Consider the following 20,853-nt stretch of genomic DNA (forward strand, 5'->3'; position numbering starts at 1 on the left):
ATTTAGCTCTTCAATTAATTCATAAATTGAATTATAGTACCCTATTTGAAATAAATAACAATAATAATAATAAATAAATTATATTTCCATTAATATACAAATAAACAATCAATAAAATGTACATAGTATTCAAAAATACAATATATGAAATTTACTTACAATATTATAAATAAATAAATTGCATTTTTTCGGAAATTAACCTACTCAACTATGGGAAACCCATGTTCTAGAGCAGGTGAAGTAGTAATACAATCAAATTTAGAGTGGGGGTGCAAATATATTGGGTAAGTGAGCTCACATATTGTTCGAAATTATATTTTCTATATTACCTATGTCTTCCAGTTGTTGTGATCCAGTTTTTAATGGCGCATTTAAATTTTCTTGATTAAAATAGGTATATCATTTTCTTTTACCGGTACTTATTTACTTCTTTTGATGATCAACTCATCCGTACCTGTATTAAATAAATAATTTCATCAAACATAACTTTGTTTGAAAATAAGTATTGTTGTTACCAGTTAATTTTTTTATTTATCTACAGGAATGGAGACAACATATTCCCCCTGATATGTCTCCTTAATACATAAAATGCTAACAATAATCACAACAGAATGGATTCACTCCTTGAAATAAACAAATCGGCATAAAATAGAATTAAAAGTCGAAGCAAACTTGAACAACAAATATAAAAACGTTGACCACCGAAGGTTGACCACTAGCTGCTTGCTATTGCTTTCTATGAATATAACTTAGGTACCTGAAAATGAAAAATAATTATAGTACCTTTTTTTGAAATTAATAGAATAATAGATTGAAAATACAAATTATAACAACTAGTTTTAGTGTGAACACCATCTTCAGGTTTTAAAAAATAAATATTAAATAAACGTTTTACTGATATAGTGAGGTTCACGTTATAATGACAGTAGGCTATTTGATGAACTTTGATGTTGCTATCCTTGTCTATCATTCGAAAAAGCAGTTAGTACTATCCTTTTCTAGCTCCGCAACGATGCCAAAACTGTTTTTGACAATGTATAAATATAATTAATCAAGGCTTAGAAACGGCAACGCTGTTCACTTATATCTTTAGGGTTCTCCTATCTTAGGTATGAGCTGAATCATATGATAGTCAGTGTTTTTGATTGTTTTTTATTATTGTATTTATTGAACATTGCGACGTTTCCGATTGTGTAATCTATATGCTTAAAGGAATAAATCTATTCGAAATTTATGTATTTATGTATTTATTTTTTCATATTTTAATAATATTCGAAATTTATCCACTGACATTATAACGTGGACCTCACTATAGATTTGTTAGGTATTTTAAATATCTTAAAGTAAATTATTTTATCAATTTAACTATAACTCTATTTTATATATACATATAAGGTATCCCTGAATTCATACATTTCAAGAAGACCTGAGAATAAATTTGATTATATTTGGGATAGACAAATCTCAAAATTTCTGTTATATTGAGCAATACCTCCTTAGATTTATGATTTTCCTTACCTATTCATATGAATTGTTTTTCATAAATTAATTCATCTTCATCAAATTACACAGGAATTATGTAGAGATAAAAAATGTTAACAGTAATGTACAGAAGCAACAATTAGAATACCGTTGTCTAGATATATCCAATGAAGCACTTTTCAACATTGAAACACTTTCAAAATGTTTCTAAAAGCATGTGAAATGATTATACTTCCACCTGCATTCGAAAAAGACGAAAAACTTGTTGTTTTGGTTTTAATTCAGCCCTATCAAATTTCCGAAAAGAGGCTATTTATAGTGCATATGTAGATGAAATGCAATATGAAAGAATCAAGCAATGTTGATTGAATAAGACCTTGGTTTGAGCTGGATAAGTCTATTTGCTTCGCTTGATTATGAAAAAACCGATTATACTCATTAAGTAGCTGTGATGATTATGATTGTCGACTTATTTATGAAACACTGTCCTATATTAATCTGACAATTGACTGGGCTTTGAAAATGTGAGCTCTAATTTTGTTTTTTGTCTCCATATTGGGCTAATCTTCTTTTGTTTCTATCATTTTATCTCGCTTTTAGTAGCGAGTGAGTTACAGTGTGAGTTCTCAGTGTCTCAAGCTGCGATCAGACCAAAGTTATTAACAAAATGTTAATAACTCAATCCTTATAGATTATTATTAGATTGAACATAACTTATCATACACATGATGAAGATGTGTGTTTGTCAACTCCCGTTCAATCTAATAGAATCTATAAGTATTAAGTTTTTAACATTTTGTTAATAACTTTGGTTTAAACCCAGCTTATGTGAACATATTTTATTTTAAATTATTTCGGATTATAACTTTATCTTTCTTGACTATCGAGCTGTTATAATCTCTGAAAGAAAAGACGTTGATGATGTCAACACCACTATATTTGTTCAAAATAAATTTACATTACAAAACTAGGTTTCATGGTAAAAACTACCTACAACATCTTCACCTGAACTACCGTAATATTGTTTGTATGTGTTACCATGAAACCTGGTTTTGTAATGTAATTAATTTTGAACAAATATAGAGGTATTAACAACATCAACGTATTTTTCTTCCAATTTTGGAGAAATACCACAACATCTCTTACCATACAATCAAATTATCATAATCTTGTTAAGACTGTAGAGTTCCATCAGATATGTTGAACTGATTTTCTATCATCAAGCTCCAAAAATAGATGCGAACAGTGAGAATATATGGGTTGGTTACGGTATAATGATTCCAATACAAGTCAATAATCTTTACAAGCATAATCAATCTGTAAGCCATGATTCAACATGCAATCTGTTATCATTTCAAACTGTTTTCCTCGTTTTTAATATGAGTTTTTTATTTGGGGGATTGTAGATATATAGCATAACATCCATTATCGATGTTTTTCACAGAATTATTGAATTTCAATTGTAGACCTTACTGTCGTAATTGAAACTTAAAAAACATAAATTTAGATAAAGCTTTATTATTATTAAAAAAATATCAAAAATCTGATCAGTATTCTTGGTATCGGACAGTTCTAGAAGAAATCTGGATTTTTTCCTGTAATAATATAAAATGTTTAATCTTTAATAATACACTACAGTGGCAATATCAGTATGAAATTATAGAAAATCAATTAATGATTTTAATAAATCAATTGATGAATTGAATCCCATAAAAATATTCTGGTACCGGTTCCACGAGAAACAGTTTTGGATCTATCCTGTTGATTCTCTCCCAATAATTAATTTGATTTATAATTATTATTCAACGAAAGTCCCAAGTAAATGCTTTAAATCACCCCGAACACTTCGTTGAATAATAATTATATATTAATTATCATTTGAACAAATGCAATCTCTAATTCAATTACATCTATTAATTTGATTTTGTGATTGTGGAATGTTATAAATAAATAAATATAGATAAACTTTCTTCTTATTGTGCGCATTTCTTAAGGTCTATAATCTGTAACTGGATGAAGGTAAATGAATTAACAAGTTATTTTGAAAATGCAATGAAAAATTATCGATCCCCAAAAATAATGTCATATATTTTATTTGCAGGCCTTGTGTTACCCCTTATAGAAGAAGAGAAGAAAGCAACATTTCTAACGGCAAATGTTGGAGAATCAGTGGTATTCAACTGCCCTCTGGATTTTCCACATGACATCGCTATACCTTACATCCTCTACTGGAATAAAGATGTGAGTAGGCCTATTAGATCTATAATATAATAGAGGAAATAATTATTTGCTTTTACACGTACTGAATAATAGAAAATTCACGAATGATGCATAGTGACATCTGAATTACTAAACTGATTAACTTGAAATGTTGCATACCGTATCGATTGTCAATTTATCAAGGATGGTTATAGGTATGTTTTGAATTCTTTAAGCTTTCAGTGGGTAAAGTTTTTAATTAGTCCCCTGCCAAGCACGTAATAAATAAATTATTTATTTATAAATAAATAAAAAAATAGGAAATTGGTTACCTGGTAGTCAGTAGCCTATCTGCTTCAACTGTATTAAATGACAGAATTGTTGATGAAAAGTGTAATATATATTTTTTTCTAATCTTTTAAATGAGGTGGCACATAATAGTGAACTACTCTGATATAGTTCTTGCTGGAGAGGAAGCCTCAACTACTCATTGAAAGGGTGTATAAATTCAATGTACATTGATAGAGAACAACTAATTTGTATCGGTGTGTTCAATGAGTTCAGAGTCCAGATTTTCAATTGACTGTGTCGTATCTTATAGAATCGAACTAGTTCATAAGCTGAGATAATTTGATTTGTCCCAATAAAAATGCGAGAGTTCAAGACATCAGGCTCTTGAGAGGGATCATTATTCACCAGTAATTGGTAATATTGACCTACTGAAATCTTGAAGAATTCAAAACTGACCTATATAACCATCCTTGATAAATTAACAATCGATATGCAAAATTTCATTTTTAATTGTGGTGAGAAAAATAATACTTAATAAAATCTTGACATTTTTATTGGTAATATTGTAATTTGAAATTTATTCATAAAGCTGATGACAACATACAAACAAAATAATCATGCAATTGACTTAGGAATACTTGTTCTCAGAGACAAACTTAGACACTATGTCACAGTGAGGTTCACGTTATAATGGCAGTGGAGAAAGATAGGAGTACAGCGTTGCCGATTCTCTACCTTCGACAGAAGATAACTGATGCCGATGTATCTCAGGTGATATTATCTACCTCAGAGAAGTTCAACCCCCAATCATCTATGAATGAATTATTATTGGAACTTTAATTGATTTAAGGAATATTATCAATGATATGATTCGGGTTCAAAGTCGTCGGGGTGATTTACAGCATTTAATTCGGATTTTCGTTCAGTAATCATTTATTATCTGTTCTTGTAAAAAATAGTTAGTTTCTTTGTCGATAAAATATATCTAATATTTTTCCAATTATTTATCTATGAAATTTCGTAATTGATGATACTGAAATATTTCTCTTCAATGTTGTTTTCCATCACGAACTGCTTATTATTAAATTACTTTTTGCTATTAGAAAAAACGACTAGCAGTCAGATATTTTACAATAAATGAACTAATCACTCACTGTGACAACAAGATCTTTCGGAGGGTCCACCATCTTCTTGGTTGTACTCATAGACAAGTAGAAGGATAGTATGGCAATTTTTAGTGTGCTGTTATTGGTGTCAATTGGGTTTGTTTTGGCTGAGAAGGTAATCAAAGAGGATGTTGAATTTGAAGTTGGTTTGTTCCTTTAATATGCATTGTCTATTGCTTTTAAATTGGGTGTATATTTAAAATTGTTCTATTGTGTCTTATTCTGGTCCTTTGTTTTTTATGTGTATGATTTGTAGATCAGTATTTTTGTTTGTGTGTTTGTGATTTTCTTGAATTAGAAGTTCGGCAAATGCAGATTCTGTTTTTGTTTTTAGTCCCTGGATATATGTTCCTTGTACCTTTGATTGAAAGAACGGCCTGTCTGTCCGATATAGAATTTATCACATTCAAAGCATTTTAGCTTGTATACTCCTGGGAGTTTGAGTTTCTTGTTGTCTTGAATCTTTTATCTTTTATTGATTTGATTGTAGATTTTATTTTTTGTTCTGAATGCCACTTTATACCCAGATTTTCGAATCATACTTCCTATTCTAGAAGTAATTATCTTCTATTCTAGAAGAAATATGAAATATTTTTTTGAATAATATTATAATTCTATACTGTTATAAAATTATCTGGAAACATTGCGTGGTTAGAAAAGGATAGCGCTATCTGCTTAGTGGAATGATATACAAGGATAGAAAAGCTATGATGTTAATCAAATACTGCCATTGTAACGTGGACCTCTCTATAGAACAGTTTCTCTGTCGGAATAAATTGGATGGTTCCATGTGAAACATTGTTATAAAAACGATCTGGAAACGTTGCGTAGCTAGAAAAGGATAGCCCTATCTGCTTAGTGGAATGATAGCAAAACTATTATGTTAATCAAAAAATACTGCCATTATAACGTGGACCTCACTATAGAACGGTTTCTCTGTCGGAATAAATTGGATGGTTTCTTGTGAAACATGTGATGACGCCTCCACACTTTCAACGAGCGGCTGAGACTTGTCAGCTGTTGGCGGCGGTAGACTTGTAGCATGGAAAGTGAGCAGCGATGGGCAAATAGATGAGCAGTAAGTAGCTCTGACTGGCAAAGGCCTAAATTGTCTTGATTGGTCCAGCGGTGTGGGTGTGTGACATCACAGATCACAGCTATGCTCTTGCTCTCTCTTCTATAGTGAGGTCCACGTTAGAACTGCAGTATTTGATTACTATCCTTGTCTATCATTCGACTAAGCAGATAGCGCTATCCTCTCCCACCTACCCAACGTTGCCAGGTCGTTTTTCAACAATGTTCACAAAGATGAAGATTAATCTAATGGAATCTATAAGGACGGAGAAATAAACATTTTGTTAATAACTTTGGTGTAATTAAAGCTTTGGTTTAATTCGTTGAAGAAATGTTTAATCTCAATTATAAACAGTTAACTTATTACCTATTTGATCATTGTAAAAAATATTTTCTTGGCGGATAAAATATAGGCCTAGTTGATTATTTTAAACAAGAATTAATAGTTGATACTAGTAGTTATGTGAATAGTACACCTCACACAGCTTTCTCATCCACAAGTATATATCTGGTGTCACCTGTTCTAGTTGATTCAACCGTTGAATCACAATGCACAGTTGAATCATAATTCACTATTAAAAACTGCTACAGTATTAATTTGTTTTCTCCAAGTTCAAAAACTCACTTATTTGAAATGTTAACAAATAATGCAGTTCACTTTTGAATTTGAATTCCATGATAATTTATCCAGTTCCTTGACAATCTTCCCATTTAATGAAAATATTTCTCAAATTAATTTTTTTCAATCAAAAATATTTTAGTTTCTACAGCATTATTCAGTTCATTTGATATTTTTTTCAATCAAATATTAAATTTGTTTTTTTTTTCAAATTTGAGAATATTGATACTGATGGACATGCATCATAATACCAAAAAAATATAACTTTTTGGTGGTCGGAACCGGGAAATATATGCCTAATCCTTGGAGGCAAGAAAGAAGACCAACAAATATTCAAGCATTCACGTCGTAATTGAAGTGCAAAACCTTGACGACAATTTTACACCCTCCTTCAATTGATCTGATAACCAACAAATCATAGGTTACTGTTATGATAAAACTTCTTGAACCTTTCAAAATAGAACACAACTGAGATGAAGTGTCTGGAAATTGATGAGTAAGTGCCAAGAACGTGTCAAAGAGAGAAGAACCGGAAGTAGGGAGGCCTATGCCTGTTAACATCAATTTTCCAATTACTTTTAATTGGAAGAAGCATTATTTTAACTTGGACGTTTTCGACTGTGATGAAAATATCAACGTGCTTTAGTGATGAAGTGGATAGAAAAGGCGCCAAATTACCTCTCCTTCATAATGAGTGTGGACTTTGAACTATCCCTTGTTCTATAAGAAATCCCCTTTCTCAAATTATCTAGCCTAGTTTAATAGAAGCTAGTATGGTACCGCGCGGTACTTCAATAAGAGACATTTTTACTAAAAGAATATCACTTTCTCTTGTTACTCCATGATGTTTATAGCACTTTATTATTGGGAAGAAACTGACTATATCAAGAATTCTAATTTTATTACTGAACGAGCTTTAGCGAAGTTCTCACTTTTGACTAACTGAAGGCGTTTTCTATTTGTTTGTATGTTCGACAAAAACTTTAGAGAGAATTTTGAACACGAATTCTTCGAAACTTTTTACAGGTCAAGTCCGTTGGACAACAAAATTGACTCACTCCGTATTCGTCCTTTATCAGCATTGAAAATGTATAAGAGAAAAATTTCTTTTGATTTTATTATTTAGTCAGCTGGAATTAATTAAAAAATTTTATCTGAAGCATTTCACAAGATATGCAGCATTGAATATAGAAATTGGCCATTTTTACTTTCCTTGCCCTATTACCATAGTTAAGGAAAGTATTGCTTGCCGAAAAAAATTAAGGTACCCCAATTTCTAAATTTCTATACGTTTCAAGGTCCCCTGAGTCCAAAAAACTGGTTTTTGGGTATTGGTCTGTATGTGTGTGTGTGTGTGTGTGTGTGTGTGTGTGTGTGTGGTGTGTGTGTGTTGTGTGTGTGTGGTGTGTGTGTGTGTGGTGTGTGTGTGTGGTGTGTGTGTGTGTGTGTGTGTGTGTGTGTGTGTGTGTGTGTGTGTGTGTGTGTGGTGTGTGTGTGTGTGTGTGGTGTGTGTGTGTGTGTGGTGTGTGTGTGTGTGTGTGTGTGGTGTGTGTGTGTGTGTGTGTATGAGTATGAGTGTATGTGCGTCTGTGTACACGATATCTCCTCTCCCAATTAACAGAATGACTTGAAATTTGGAACTTGAGGTCCTTTCACTATAAGGATCCGACACGAACAATTTCGATCAAATGCAATTCAAGATGGCGGCTAAAATGGCGAAAATGTTGTCAAAAACAGGGTTTTTCGTGATTTTCTCGGAAACGGCTCCAACGATTTTGATCAAATTCATACCTAAAATAGTCATCGATAAGCTCTATCAACTTCCACAAGTCTCATATCTGTAAAAATTTCAGGAGCTCCGCCCCATCAATGCAGATAGATTCCCAATTATCAGGCTTCAGATACAATTGAAACAAAAAAAATCAAGTGGAGTAGATTGAGCATGAAAATCTCTACAATTAATGTTCAGTAACATTTTCACCTTAAATTGAAAATAAGCTTTAAATTCGAGAAACTGTGATCATTCAATTGCAAATTATTGTTGATTCTATTAGATCATTCACTATGAAGAGATAGCAGACCTCATGTGTGTCTCCAGCGTTATTGCCCTGTCACCAGCTGGCTCAAATCTTTGAATAGTAGACTTGAGATGCGCGGGAACACTAGCGTCAGGTGATCAATTTTCATAACGGCAAGGAAAGTTGTGTGAGTGCGCCACACCAGATTTTTTGTGTATGGGAATAATTATGGGCTTAAGTACACTCAACAATAAAATTTCCATTTTTCAACCGAATTTGACGTGTGATGCATGATTTTGAACCACCTTGATAAGTCAAGAAGAATGAAGTGTAGTACGATGAGATCCGAGCTTTGTGTCAAAAGTTGTAAGTGTTTAAAATTTTGATCCTTGAGGTGTCCTTAAGCGCGCCTCTCCACTAGGAAATACTGAAATGAAGTGCATCTATCGGGTGATTCTCATAGAACGTAATCTCATGAACTTGAATCATTGTGCAAAATATCACTGTGAGGACAATATAGATCTTGAAGATTGTTGAAGCTAGAAATTAGGTGTTTTTCACATTACAAGGAGCATTGTTGTCAGGTGTACCTGAAAATCTATTTGAGATAGAGCGCTCTACCTAGTCTCAGATTGTAGAGCACAGAATTACGCCCATAAGTTTTACATCTAGATTGTCACAATCGGGATATATTGCTTGTTGATCAAATACTAAATACTGTATCATCAAAATTGATTTTTTTTTTAAATTTCACTCATTTTTGAAAAATTATAACTCAGTACTCATTGGAGATAGAGAGTTCCGAATGATCTCATTCCATTCAGAATTCTATAATCTTAAAAAAAGGTGAGAGAAAATTTCTCTCTCCGATCACTAGATTTGGCGGAAATAGCTGGAAACTGGAAAATGAACCAAAAATACGTGGTTTTTTGGCCACTCTGTATATAGCACAAGGAAATTTTGCATAAATAATTTGGTTCTAGACTTCTCTCATGTATACAAATTAATGATATATAAAAAAATCAGAACTAGAATATAAATTGCAAGCACACCCACTTTTTCTTGTCTATATTGACTGGACTATATTTACTGATGAATCGTCCATTCATTGTTTTATCAATATCAGTTTAGAATAAGTGATAAGTTTCATTTTTCATGATTCTGTCATTGTTTTTCTCATGGCAAATAAATGGATTCGATTTCAGAGCAAGTCGATTCTATCATGGCACGAGGGCGTGATGGAGACGTGGTCGGCCGACTTCAAACAGCGAATCGGCTTCCTGGCCCCAGACGCGCCCTTCGGCAAGGGATCCATCAATTTGACCAGCATACGGGAGTCGGACGCCGGCTGGTATGAATGCAAGGTCTTCTTCCCCAATCGCTCGCCCAGCACACGTCTCAACGGCACCTGGTTCCATCTCACTGTCAATGGTAAGCTCATCAATTCCCACCTGGTTCCATCTTACTGTCAATGGTAAGCCCATCAATACCCACTTTATTCTTCAATATCGGGGCACCGAGCTTCGCTCGTTATTTTTACTTTCCTTGCCCTATTACCATAGGTAAGGAAAGTATTGCTTTCCGAAAAAAATTAAAGTACCCCAATTTCTAAATTTCTATACGTTTCAAGGTCCCCTGAGTCCAAAAAACTGGTTTTTGGGTATTGGTCTGTATATATATATATATATATATATATATATATATATATATATATATATATATATATATATGTGTGTGTGTGTGTGTGTGTGTGTGTGTGTGTGTGTGTGTGGTGTGTGTGTGGTGTGTGTGTGTGTGTGTTGTGTGTGTGTGTGTGTGTGTGTGTGTGTGTGTGTGTGTGTGTGTGTGTGTGTGTGTGTGTGTGTGTGTGTGTGTGTGTGTGTGTGTGTGTGTGTGTGTATGAGTGTATGTGCGTCTGTGTACACGATATCTCATCTCCCAATTAACGGAATGACTTGAAATTTGGAACTCAAGGTCCTTTCACTATAAGGATCCGACACGAACAATTTCGATCAAATGCAATTCAAGATGGCGGCTAAAATGGCGAAAATGTTGTCAAAAACAGGGTTTTTCGTGATTTTCTCGGAAACGGCTCCAACGATTTTGATCAAATTCATACCTAAAATATTCGGCACCAGTAGACCGAAGTAGGAGGACTAACACTAGGCGGAAAATTTCGGTCTGCTCCTGACACTGGTAACAGTGTTGGTAGCAGGCCGAGGACAGTGAGTGGTGCTATGATACTTGTATCATAGTGCCACGCTAACTCAGTGCTGATCTTAATATCACTGCGGCCTGAGTATTCAGTAGCAGCTCGCACGCGCGGGAGAGTTGCAAGTTCTGCAGGAGAGGCCTCTGGGCCTATATACTGCAGGGGTGGAAGGTGGATACAGGAGTCGGCTCCTGTATCCGGGAATTTTTGGGCTTCGGCCCCTCACACCTAAAATAGTCATCGATAAGCTCTATCAACTGCCACAAGTCCCATATCTGTAAAAATTTCAGGAGCTCCGCCCCATCAATGCAGATAGATTCCCAATTATCAGGCTTCAGATACAATTGAAACAAAAAAAATCAAGTGGAGTAGATTGAGCATGAAAATCTCTACAATTAATGTTCAGTAACATTTTCACCTAAAATTGAAAATTAGCTAGAAAAAAAATTGAAATTTTCTAGAAAATGTGATTATTCAATTGCAAATTATTGTTGATTCTATTAAATCATTCACTATCAAGAGATAGCAGACCTCATGTTTGTCTCCAGCGTTATTGCCCTGCCACCAGCTGGCTCAAATCTTTGAATAATAGAATTGAGATGCGCGGGAACACGCGGTGATCAATTTTCATAACGGCAAGGAAAGTTGTGTGAGTGCGCCACACCAGATTTTTATTTATTGATAAACAAATCACAATTCTCTAAAATGATCGTGTTTATATTTACAGCTTACGTCAGCTTATGAATTTCGGGGATGCGTAATTTTGATTTTCCACAGAATCACTCACTCACTTTTTACTATCCACAGACGACGAAAGTCTCAGCTGTTCCAGCAAGGATGAATTATCCTTTTGAAGTCGTACAGCGAGTTTTCCCAAGGATGAGACCTAATAAATTTTCAGTCCTTGTTTATTTTCACAAAGTAGATTAATGAAATTTAGATGCTTCAAAACCAAACATAGGTAGAAGAAATATTTCACATTATTATCACTAAAATAGGAAATATTCACATATTAGAGAAATAATTTTGCAGGATCAAAAAACAACTTCTGAGTAGTATATAGTAATAGTAGCTTTTTGTGTAGTTGAGAGTAGGAGTAGAGTAGTAATAGTAATACACTATGGGTATAGCCTACATTCATTATAATTATTATGTCACAATGGATTACATTACTACAGTTCGGATGCTGTAGCTTTGCCTATCGGCGGAGGGCCATTAGACTACAATACTACCCGTTCAAAAACATCAAAAATTTATGAACATGTATCTTTCCATGAGCAACATATGCTCATTTTTACTTTCCTTGCCCTATTACCATAGGCAAGGAAAGTATGCTTTCCGAAAAAAATTAAGGTACCCAAATTTCTAAATTGCTATATGTTTCAAGGTCCCCTGAGTCCAAAAAGTGGTTTTTGGTATTGGTCTGTATGTGTGTGTGTGTGTGTGTGTGTGTGTGTGTGGTGTGTGTGTGTGTGTGTGTGTGTGTGTGTGTGTGTGTGTGTTGTGTGTGTGTGTGTGTGTGTGTGTGTGTGTGTGTGGTGTGTGTGTGTGTGTGTGTGTGTGTGTGTGTGTGTGTGGTGTGTATGAGTGTATGTGTACACGATATCTCATCTCCCAATTAACGGAATGACTTGAAATTTGGAACGTGAGGTCCTTACAATATTAGGATCAGACACGAACAATTTCGATCAAATGCGATTCAAGATGGCGGCTAAAATGGCGAAAATGTTGTCTTAAACAGGGTTTTTTCGCGATTTTCTCGAAAACGGCTCCAACGATTTTGATTAAAGTTATACCTAAAATAGTCATCGATAAGCTCCATCAACTGCCACAAGTCCCATATTTGTAAAAATTTCAGGATCGCCGCCCCATATATGCAAAGTATGATTTTAGATTCTCAATTATCAGGCTTCAGATACAATTTAAACAACAAATTTCTGTTGGAAAAGAAGGAGTGAAACACTTAGAACAATAAATTGGTTATAGAAACTCATATTCATCACCATAAATAAATTCCATATTGGATTGTTTTTGGAAAAATGTGATTCACAATAATATCAGGTTTCCAATCCCGAAAATCCCGGGATTGGCGCTGAAAAATCCCGGGATTGTTAGGTATCAAAAATGGATCGGGATCCCGGGATTGACATCCCTAGTTCCATGACATAGGGATATCTTCTTATGCTCTATTTTCTCTATTATTCTATTTACTGATGAATCATCCATTCATTGTTTTATCAATATCAGTTTAGGATAAGTGAATTTCATTTTTCATGATTCTGTCATTGTTTTTCTCATGGTCAATAAATTGATTTGATTTCAGAGCAAGTCGATTCTGTCATGGCACGAGGGCGTGATGGAGACGTGGTCGGCCGACTTCAAGCAGCGAATCGGCTTCCTGGCCCCAGACGCGCCCTTCGGCAAGGGGTCCATCAATTTGACCAGCATACGGGAGTCGGACGCCGGCTGGTATGAATGCAAGGTCTTCTTCCCCAATCGCTCGCCCAGCACACGTCTCAACGGCACCTGGTTCCATCTCACTGTCAATGGTAAGCTCATCAATTCCTACTACGAGTTTTCATTATAATTATTATTAAATCCATATTATTTATAATTTATTCTCAATGATTCTTACAATAAGTTATTTTGTTATTTGTTATTTATTTACAATGCAAATGACACTAATGTAATAACATTGAAAGATAAAATAATAAGATAGTCCTTGTGCTATTTTTCTTCCAAATTTATAGGTGAAAAGGTCCGAAATAAGGTTAGAGTTTCACGTGTACAATTAATCATAAAAATTATAAGGAGAGAAAAAATAAGGTAACCTTGTGCTATTCCTCTCCCAAATTTAGATAAGGTTACACATAGTCCGAAATAGGTCAAGTCTTGTAGTTGTTCACTTCACAAAATGTTCTGTCATTAATTATTTTACAAAGTAGATTTCTAAATTCAGATGCTTCAAAACCAAACATAGAAGAAATATTTCACATTATTATCACTAAAATAGGAAATATTCACATATATATTAAAGAAATAATTTTGCAGGATCAAAAAACAAACTTAATATTCTGAGTAGTATTTTATAGTAGGAGTAGAGTAGTAATAGTAATACATTATGAGTATTCATTCATTATTTTATGCCACAATGGATTACATTGCTACAATCCAGGCCCTGTAGCTTTGCCTATCGGCAGAGGGCCAAAAAACTGCAATACTACCAATTCAAAAAAATCAAACATTTTTGCTCTCTCCATAATGGACTCATACATTAATGGACGTTGCAACTCTCTCATTCATGAAGAATGATGCTCTTTTGTATCTTCTCAAAAGCAATGTGTTGCATCCGAAAAGATACACAAGGAGTTTAATATATCTTTCCATGAGCAACAGATGCTATTTTGTATCCTCTCAATAGCAACCTGTTGCATCCGAAAAGATACACAAGAAGCTTCTTTGAGTTACGTCCTTTTAGCACAACACAGCCTATCAGCTGACATTCGTTCAACATGCTCTTTCCATTATTGGAGATACGTTGCAACTCTCTCATTCATGAAGAATGATGCTCTTTTGTATCTTCTCAAAAGCAATGTGTTGCACCCGAAAAGATACACAAGGAGCTTCTTGTAGTTACGTCCTTTTAGCACAACATAGCCTATCAGCTGACATTTGTTCAACATATGTTCTTTCCATTATTGGTGATACGTTGCAACTCTCTAATTCATGAAGAATGATGCCCTTTTGTATCTTCTCAATAGCAATGTGTTGCACCCGAAAAGATACACAAGGAGCTTCTTGAAGCTACGTCCTTTTAGCACAACATAGCCCATCAGCTGACATTCGTTCAACATATGCTCTTTCCATTATTGGTGATACGTTGCAACTCTCTAATTCATGAAGAATGATGCTCTTTTGTATCTTCTCAATAGCAATGTGTTGCACCCGAAAAGATACACAAGGAGCTTCTTGAAGCTACGTCCTTTTAGCACAACACAGTCTATCAGCTGGCATTAATTGTTTAACATGCTCTCTCCATTATTGGTGATACGTTACAACTCTCTCATTCATGAAGAATGATGCTCTTTTGTATCTTCTCAAAAGCAATGTGTTGCATCCGAAAAGATACACAAGGTTCATCTTGGAGCTACGTCCTTTTAGCACAAGACAGCCTACCAGCTGACATTCGTTCAACATGCTCCCTCCATTATTGGTGATACGTTGCAACTCTCTAATTCATGAGAATGATGCTCTTTTGTATCTTCTCAATAGCAATGTGTTGCATCCGAAAAGATACACAAGGAGTTTAATGATTCTTTCCATAAGCAACAGATGCTCTTTTGTATCCTCTCAATAGCAGCATGTTGCACCCGAAAAGATACACAAGGAGCTTCTTGAAGCTACGTCCTTTTAGCACAACACAGTCTATCAGCTGACATTAATTGTTCAACATACTCTCTCCATTATTGGTGATACGTTGCAACTCTCTAATTCATGAAGAATGATGCTCTTTTGTATCTTCTCAATAGCAATGTGTTGCACCCGAAAAGATACACAAGGAGCTTCTTGTAGTTACGTCCTTTTAGCACAACACATTCTATCAGCTGGCATTAATTGTTAACATGCTCTCTCCATTATTGGTGAAACGTTACAACTCCGTCATTCATGAAGAATGACGCTCTTTTGTATCTTCTCAGAAGCAATGTGTTGCATCCGAAAAGATACACAAGGAGTTCAATGTATCTTCCCATAAGCAACAGATGCTCTTATTATATTCTCAATAGCAATGTGATGCATCCGAAAATATACACAAGGTGTTTAATGTATCTTTCCATAAGCACCAGATGCTCTTTTGTATCCTCTCAATAGCAACCTGTTACGTAACACAGCCTATCAGCTGACATTCGTTCAACATGCTTTTTCCATTATTGGTGATACGTAGCAACTCTCTCATTCAAAAAGAATGGTGCTCTTTTGTATCTTCTCAGAAGCAATGTGTTGCATCCGAAAAGACACACAAGGAGTTTAATGTATCTTTCCATAAGCACCAGATACTCTTTTGTATCCTCTCAATAGCAACCTGTTGCATCCGAAAAGATACACAAGAAACTTTTTGGAGCTACGTCCTTTTTGCACAACACAGCTTATCAGCTGACATTCGTTCAACATGCTCTTCCATTATTGATGAAGGGCCTACGTTATTGCAACTCTCTCATTCATGATGCTCTTCTGTATCTTTCAAAAGCAATGTGTTGCATCCGAAAAGATTCACAAGGATTTCGATGTATCTTTCAATAAGCAAAGGATGCTGATTTTTATCTTCTCATTAGCAAGGTGTTGCATCCGAAAAGATACACAAGGTTCATCTTGGAGCTACGTCCTTTTAGCACAACACAGCCTATCAGATGACATTCGTTCAACATGCTCTTTCCATTATTGGTGATACGTTGCAACTCTCACATTCATAAAGAATGGTGCTCTTTTGTATCTTCCAAAAGCAATGTGTTGCATCCGTAAAGATACACAAGGAGCTACTTGTATCTTTCCATAAGCAACAGATGCTCTTTTGTATCTTCTTGATAACAACGTGTTGTATCCGAAAAGATACACAAGGAGCTTCTTGAAGTTACGTCCTTTTAGCACAACACAGCCTATCAGCTGACATTCGTTCAACATGCTCTTTCCATTATTGGTGATACGTTACAACTCTCTCATTCATGAAGAATCTCTGTGAGTAGATGACATATTTTGTTATTAATTCTACATTGTTAAAATGATAGGGAGAGAGAAAATAAGGTAACCTTGTGCTATTCCTCTCCCAATTTTAGATAAGGTGTAAACAGGCGCCTTAACCAATTATGTAAGCTGGGAAAAAGTTATGATAACAAAAGAGAACAGAATAACTAGAACTTTAATGAGTCTTTAACATATTTATATTTAAACAAAACAAGATTAATTTTATTATAAAAACATTGATATGAATTTAATGGGGAGAACACTCGCTTGCTGCTAATGATGATTCAATCTTTGTGGTTATGAAAATTAAGAACAATGATTTTATCCAGTAGTCACCTACCTTTTGAATATGGCTTCCCCCTTTGGCATCCACTGATTTAATCGCGACTTTACAGTTAGTATTTTAAAAGAACAAAAATTAACTGAACCAATGAATAGGCTCAGAACCCATCTCCCTTAACAATACAATTATTTTTAAACTACCCGATCTGTGACAGAATAACTGTATTATAAAACGAAACGAAATCTAGCCTTTTTCACTGGATCAGCCAGACCTCACTCACAGTCCTAACGAACGAGCTCTGCCCCAAATCTAAATTTTGGGTATTAATATAAACTTAGTCAATGCCAAACATGAAAGCCATTTCAAGTACATATTTTTATCTGTCGCACAAGCGGCACGTTTGTTATTAGAAACAAAAGAGAAGCTACGTTAATATTGAATTGGGGATTATATTCCAATTGAAAAATATATTTCAGTTACCTAAAGAAACATTGAGCTGTTCCCATAATTATTATTCTCACCAACTCTGTACAACCATTTTTGATTGTATGATTGTGCCCTTTCTTTTGCTTTCACTGTGACATCTTGCAACTTGTTAATTCTCACGTTGAAATTTATGCAATGACTCACTTATTGTGCCCTGATCAATAATTGTACCCATACTATATTCAAGCTTCAACCATACCACCACAGAGAAAAATATACAGTATTCTTTATTACTATACGCACCCGTATCCATATTTTCAAGGCAATTTTCCTACATTGTTGATACTGTAGAAGGAATTATACTACTGCTGTTGAAAAAGCGTATTAAATCATTATGAGATTCAAAGGATTCGTGTGGATAGACCCGCATTTTCATTATTCATCTGATCCTTGGGGGGGGCCTGGGCCCCCCCTGCCCACCCTAAATGGCGCCCCTGCTGCTATTAGATACTCCCACTACATAAATGTCTCACAGTTAATAGAGAAATTAGAAGTTTTGTTTTCTATTGGTCAATACTATAGCCATCTAATCTAAAGAATAATGACCTTTTCTCTATCCTAAAATACTACTTGAAACATTGAACAGTGAAGGTCATCTGCTTTATCAGTTATGACACGTAAAATCATTTCTAAATCACTTCCCCATATTTCGAAACCTGTCTTCAACTGTGGGTCATTAGAAACACATATTGCTAAAATCAAAAGTGTTGTTTTAGATGATTTATCTATTGAGTTGTAGTGAACTGACTGTTGACAACAGGCGGTGACCTTCTGGGCATTCCGCCGATCAACCAGACGGTGCTGGAGGGTGAGACGGCCGAATTCGCCTGCGTGACTAAGGACTCGGCCGAGTCGGTCACTTGGCACAAGGACGGCTTGCCGATCACCGAACTGGCAGACTTGAGTCAGCGTGCAGAAGTGACGCCCTCAGGCTCTCTCACCATCCGCACGCACATGGACGATGTGGGCCGCTACACCTGTCACGTGGCCAGTGCCACTGGTGACACTCAGGAGGCGTCCGCCTATCTCAATGTGCAGTGTCAGTATTTATTTATCCATATGGCTTTTATTGGCAGAGAGATGCTTTTGGATGTTCTGCCTTGCCGTATTACCCTATTCATATTCAAGTTTATAGGTTATATTTATTATGAGTTCTTCAAGTTATAACACTGAAATTTTACACTCTCACTTCCTGAGCTTTGAGAAAAAATGAGAATAAGGATATTTTCAAAAAGCTATTGAGAAAATATTTAGCAAACGGGGTTTACTACAGTATTCAAGAATTTATGGATGGAGAATGAGGCTTTTAGGAGGATTAAATTGTAATGTACATTGTGGAATGTGATGTATATAATATACTAGCCGTCAGGCTCGCTTCGCTCGCCATATCCGTCTAGCCAGGGGGCTCCGCCCCCTGGACCCCCGACTGGATCGTCCAAGAATGAGATCAGCAGGCTCGCTCCGCTCGCCTGCATTTTTCATTTGAGCATTTTTATTATATATGTTAGGACGATCCAGTCGGGGGTCCAGACTATACGTCTGGCTAAACGGATATGGCGAACGAAGCGAGCCTGACGGCTAGTAATATAATATTCTCAGGATTGAAGTAGCAGTGCCCAATCAATTTTTCCGCGATAAATGCATTTAAATCTTTAACTTGGTGCCAACCTAACAAAGTCAACTCAACTTAATGCCAACCTGACAAAATTATTAATTTAGTTGCCAGTTAACAACTGTTTCGAGAGAGGTACTCTATCTAGATTCTATAGTAACATATGATATGGAAATTTCAATTATAATTAAGAGATTGGGATAAGAAGAATATACATGCTAAAAGACGAACTTTAAACCCTTAAAAACAACCCTTAGAGTTAAAATATTGCCAAAAGATTTCTTAGTGCGCCTCTAAAGGGCCAACTGAACATACCTGCCAAATTTGAACGTTTTTGGTCCGGTAGATTTTTAGTTATGCGAGTGAGTGAGTGAGTGAGTGAGTGAGTGAGTGAGTGAGTGAGTCAGTCAGTCAGTGAGTGAGTGCCATTTCGCTTTTATATATATAGATAGAAGATGTTTATATGTATTCTTTTATTCTTTGACAAATAGTCCTTGACGATTTCCTATACTCTTTAAAGAGTCTCCAGGAAGAAAATTTAATCAAAATCAAATCAAATTACATTAAGGGCGGGCCGGTTTCTGAGCTCGGGATTTAGCTTATTACTAGACTTTGAACAGCTGGAGTTAGAAAGTTGGCTTTCCCAATTCAGCTATTTGGAACTATTCAGGAATGTTTCATTTCGTCAAGGAAAAACGTTTCCAATTATAGAAATGAGAAAATGAAGATTATCATAGAAACTGCGACTACCCCCCCGTTTCGGAAAGCCAATTTTCTGACTCCAGCTGTTTTAAGTCTGGAACGTGGATAAATCACGAGCTCGGAAAACGGCCCAAAGTATTAGTAGGTATGTCAGTATGCTAACATTCATTCAACAATACATTGATCTATTAATTAATGGATATTATATATATAATATAAAATATAATATTATATAAAATAACATCATCACGTCTGAACTACAGTACTGAACTGATTAACTAAAAATTTTGCATGTAGATTCTTAGGCGGGATGCACACCGGAGAAACGCGTTTCGTGAAAAAAGTTTCAGGAAACGTGAAACGAAAGTTGCTCGCAATCGACTGATAATATTAAGCAGGGAACGTTTCTTTTGTATGCATGCGCGAGTGAAACGGATTGCATGAAACAAGTTTCATGAAAGAGGGCTTAACGAAATGCGTTTCTCCGGTGTGCATTCCGCCTTAAATTTACCGAGGATGATTATAGACCTATTTTAAATGTTTCAAGATTCCAGTAAGTCAAGTTTTCAGTTTATCAAGTTTTTAATTAGGCCCTTGCGAAGCATGGGCTTATTTTTTCTGATATATATGTATGCATATGGACAGTAAAATAATTAGAAACAACCGAAGAGTCAATAACTATTTCTAATAATTTAATAATTTTTTTTCTGATATAGAACCATTCACTTTCCGATTTCTTGTCAAGCTTGAGGTCCAATATTCAATGTTGGATTTGTAATCGGATTGTGAATAGGGATGTTGAAGTGACAATGATGTGTGACATTTTCAAGTGTGACGTTTCCATGTGTCACATTCTTATGTGTGACGTTTCCATTTGTGAAAATTTCATGTGTCACATTCTCATGTGTGACGTTTCCTTGTGTGACGTTATTCCATGTGTAGAATTTTCATGTGTCACATTCTCATGTGTGAC

At 35.2% G+C, this 20,853-nt stretch overlaps 1 protein-coding gene across 1 annotated transcript in view; it reads left to right on the forward strand.

The window, feature by feature from the left end:
• Positions 1-20,853, forward strand: part of LOC111046941 (protein borderless) — a 41,935-nt gene that overhangs the window by 3,212 nt on the left and 17,870 nt on the right. The window contains exons 2-4 of the mRNA XM_039429123.1: positions 3,584-3,723; positions 13,385-13,610; positions 18,327-18,605. Of these exons, the coding sequence (XP_039285057.1) occupies positions 3,584-3,723; positions 13,385-13,610; positions 18,327-18,605 (645 nt within the window). The remainder of the gene's footprint in view (positions 1-3,583; positions 3,724-13,384; positions 13,611-18,326; positions 18,606-20,853) is intronic.

The sequence above is a fragment of the Nilaparvata lugens genome, chromosome 5, assembly GCF_014356525.2.
Source record: "Nilaparvata lugens isolate BPH chromosome 5, ASM1435652v1, whole genome shotgun sequence".
Taxonomy (NCBI): Eukaryota; Metazoa; Arthropoda; class Insecta; order Hemiptera; family Delphacidae; genus Nilaparvata; species Nilaparvata lugens.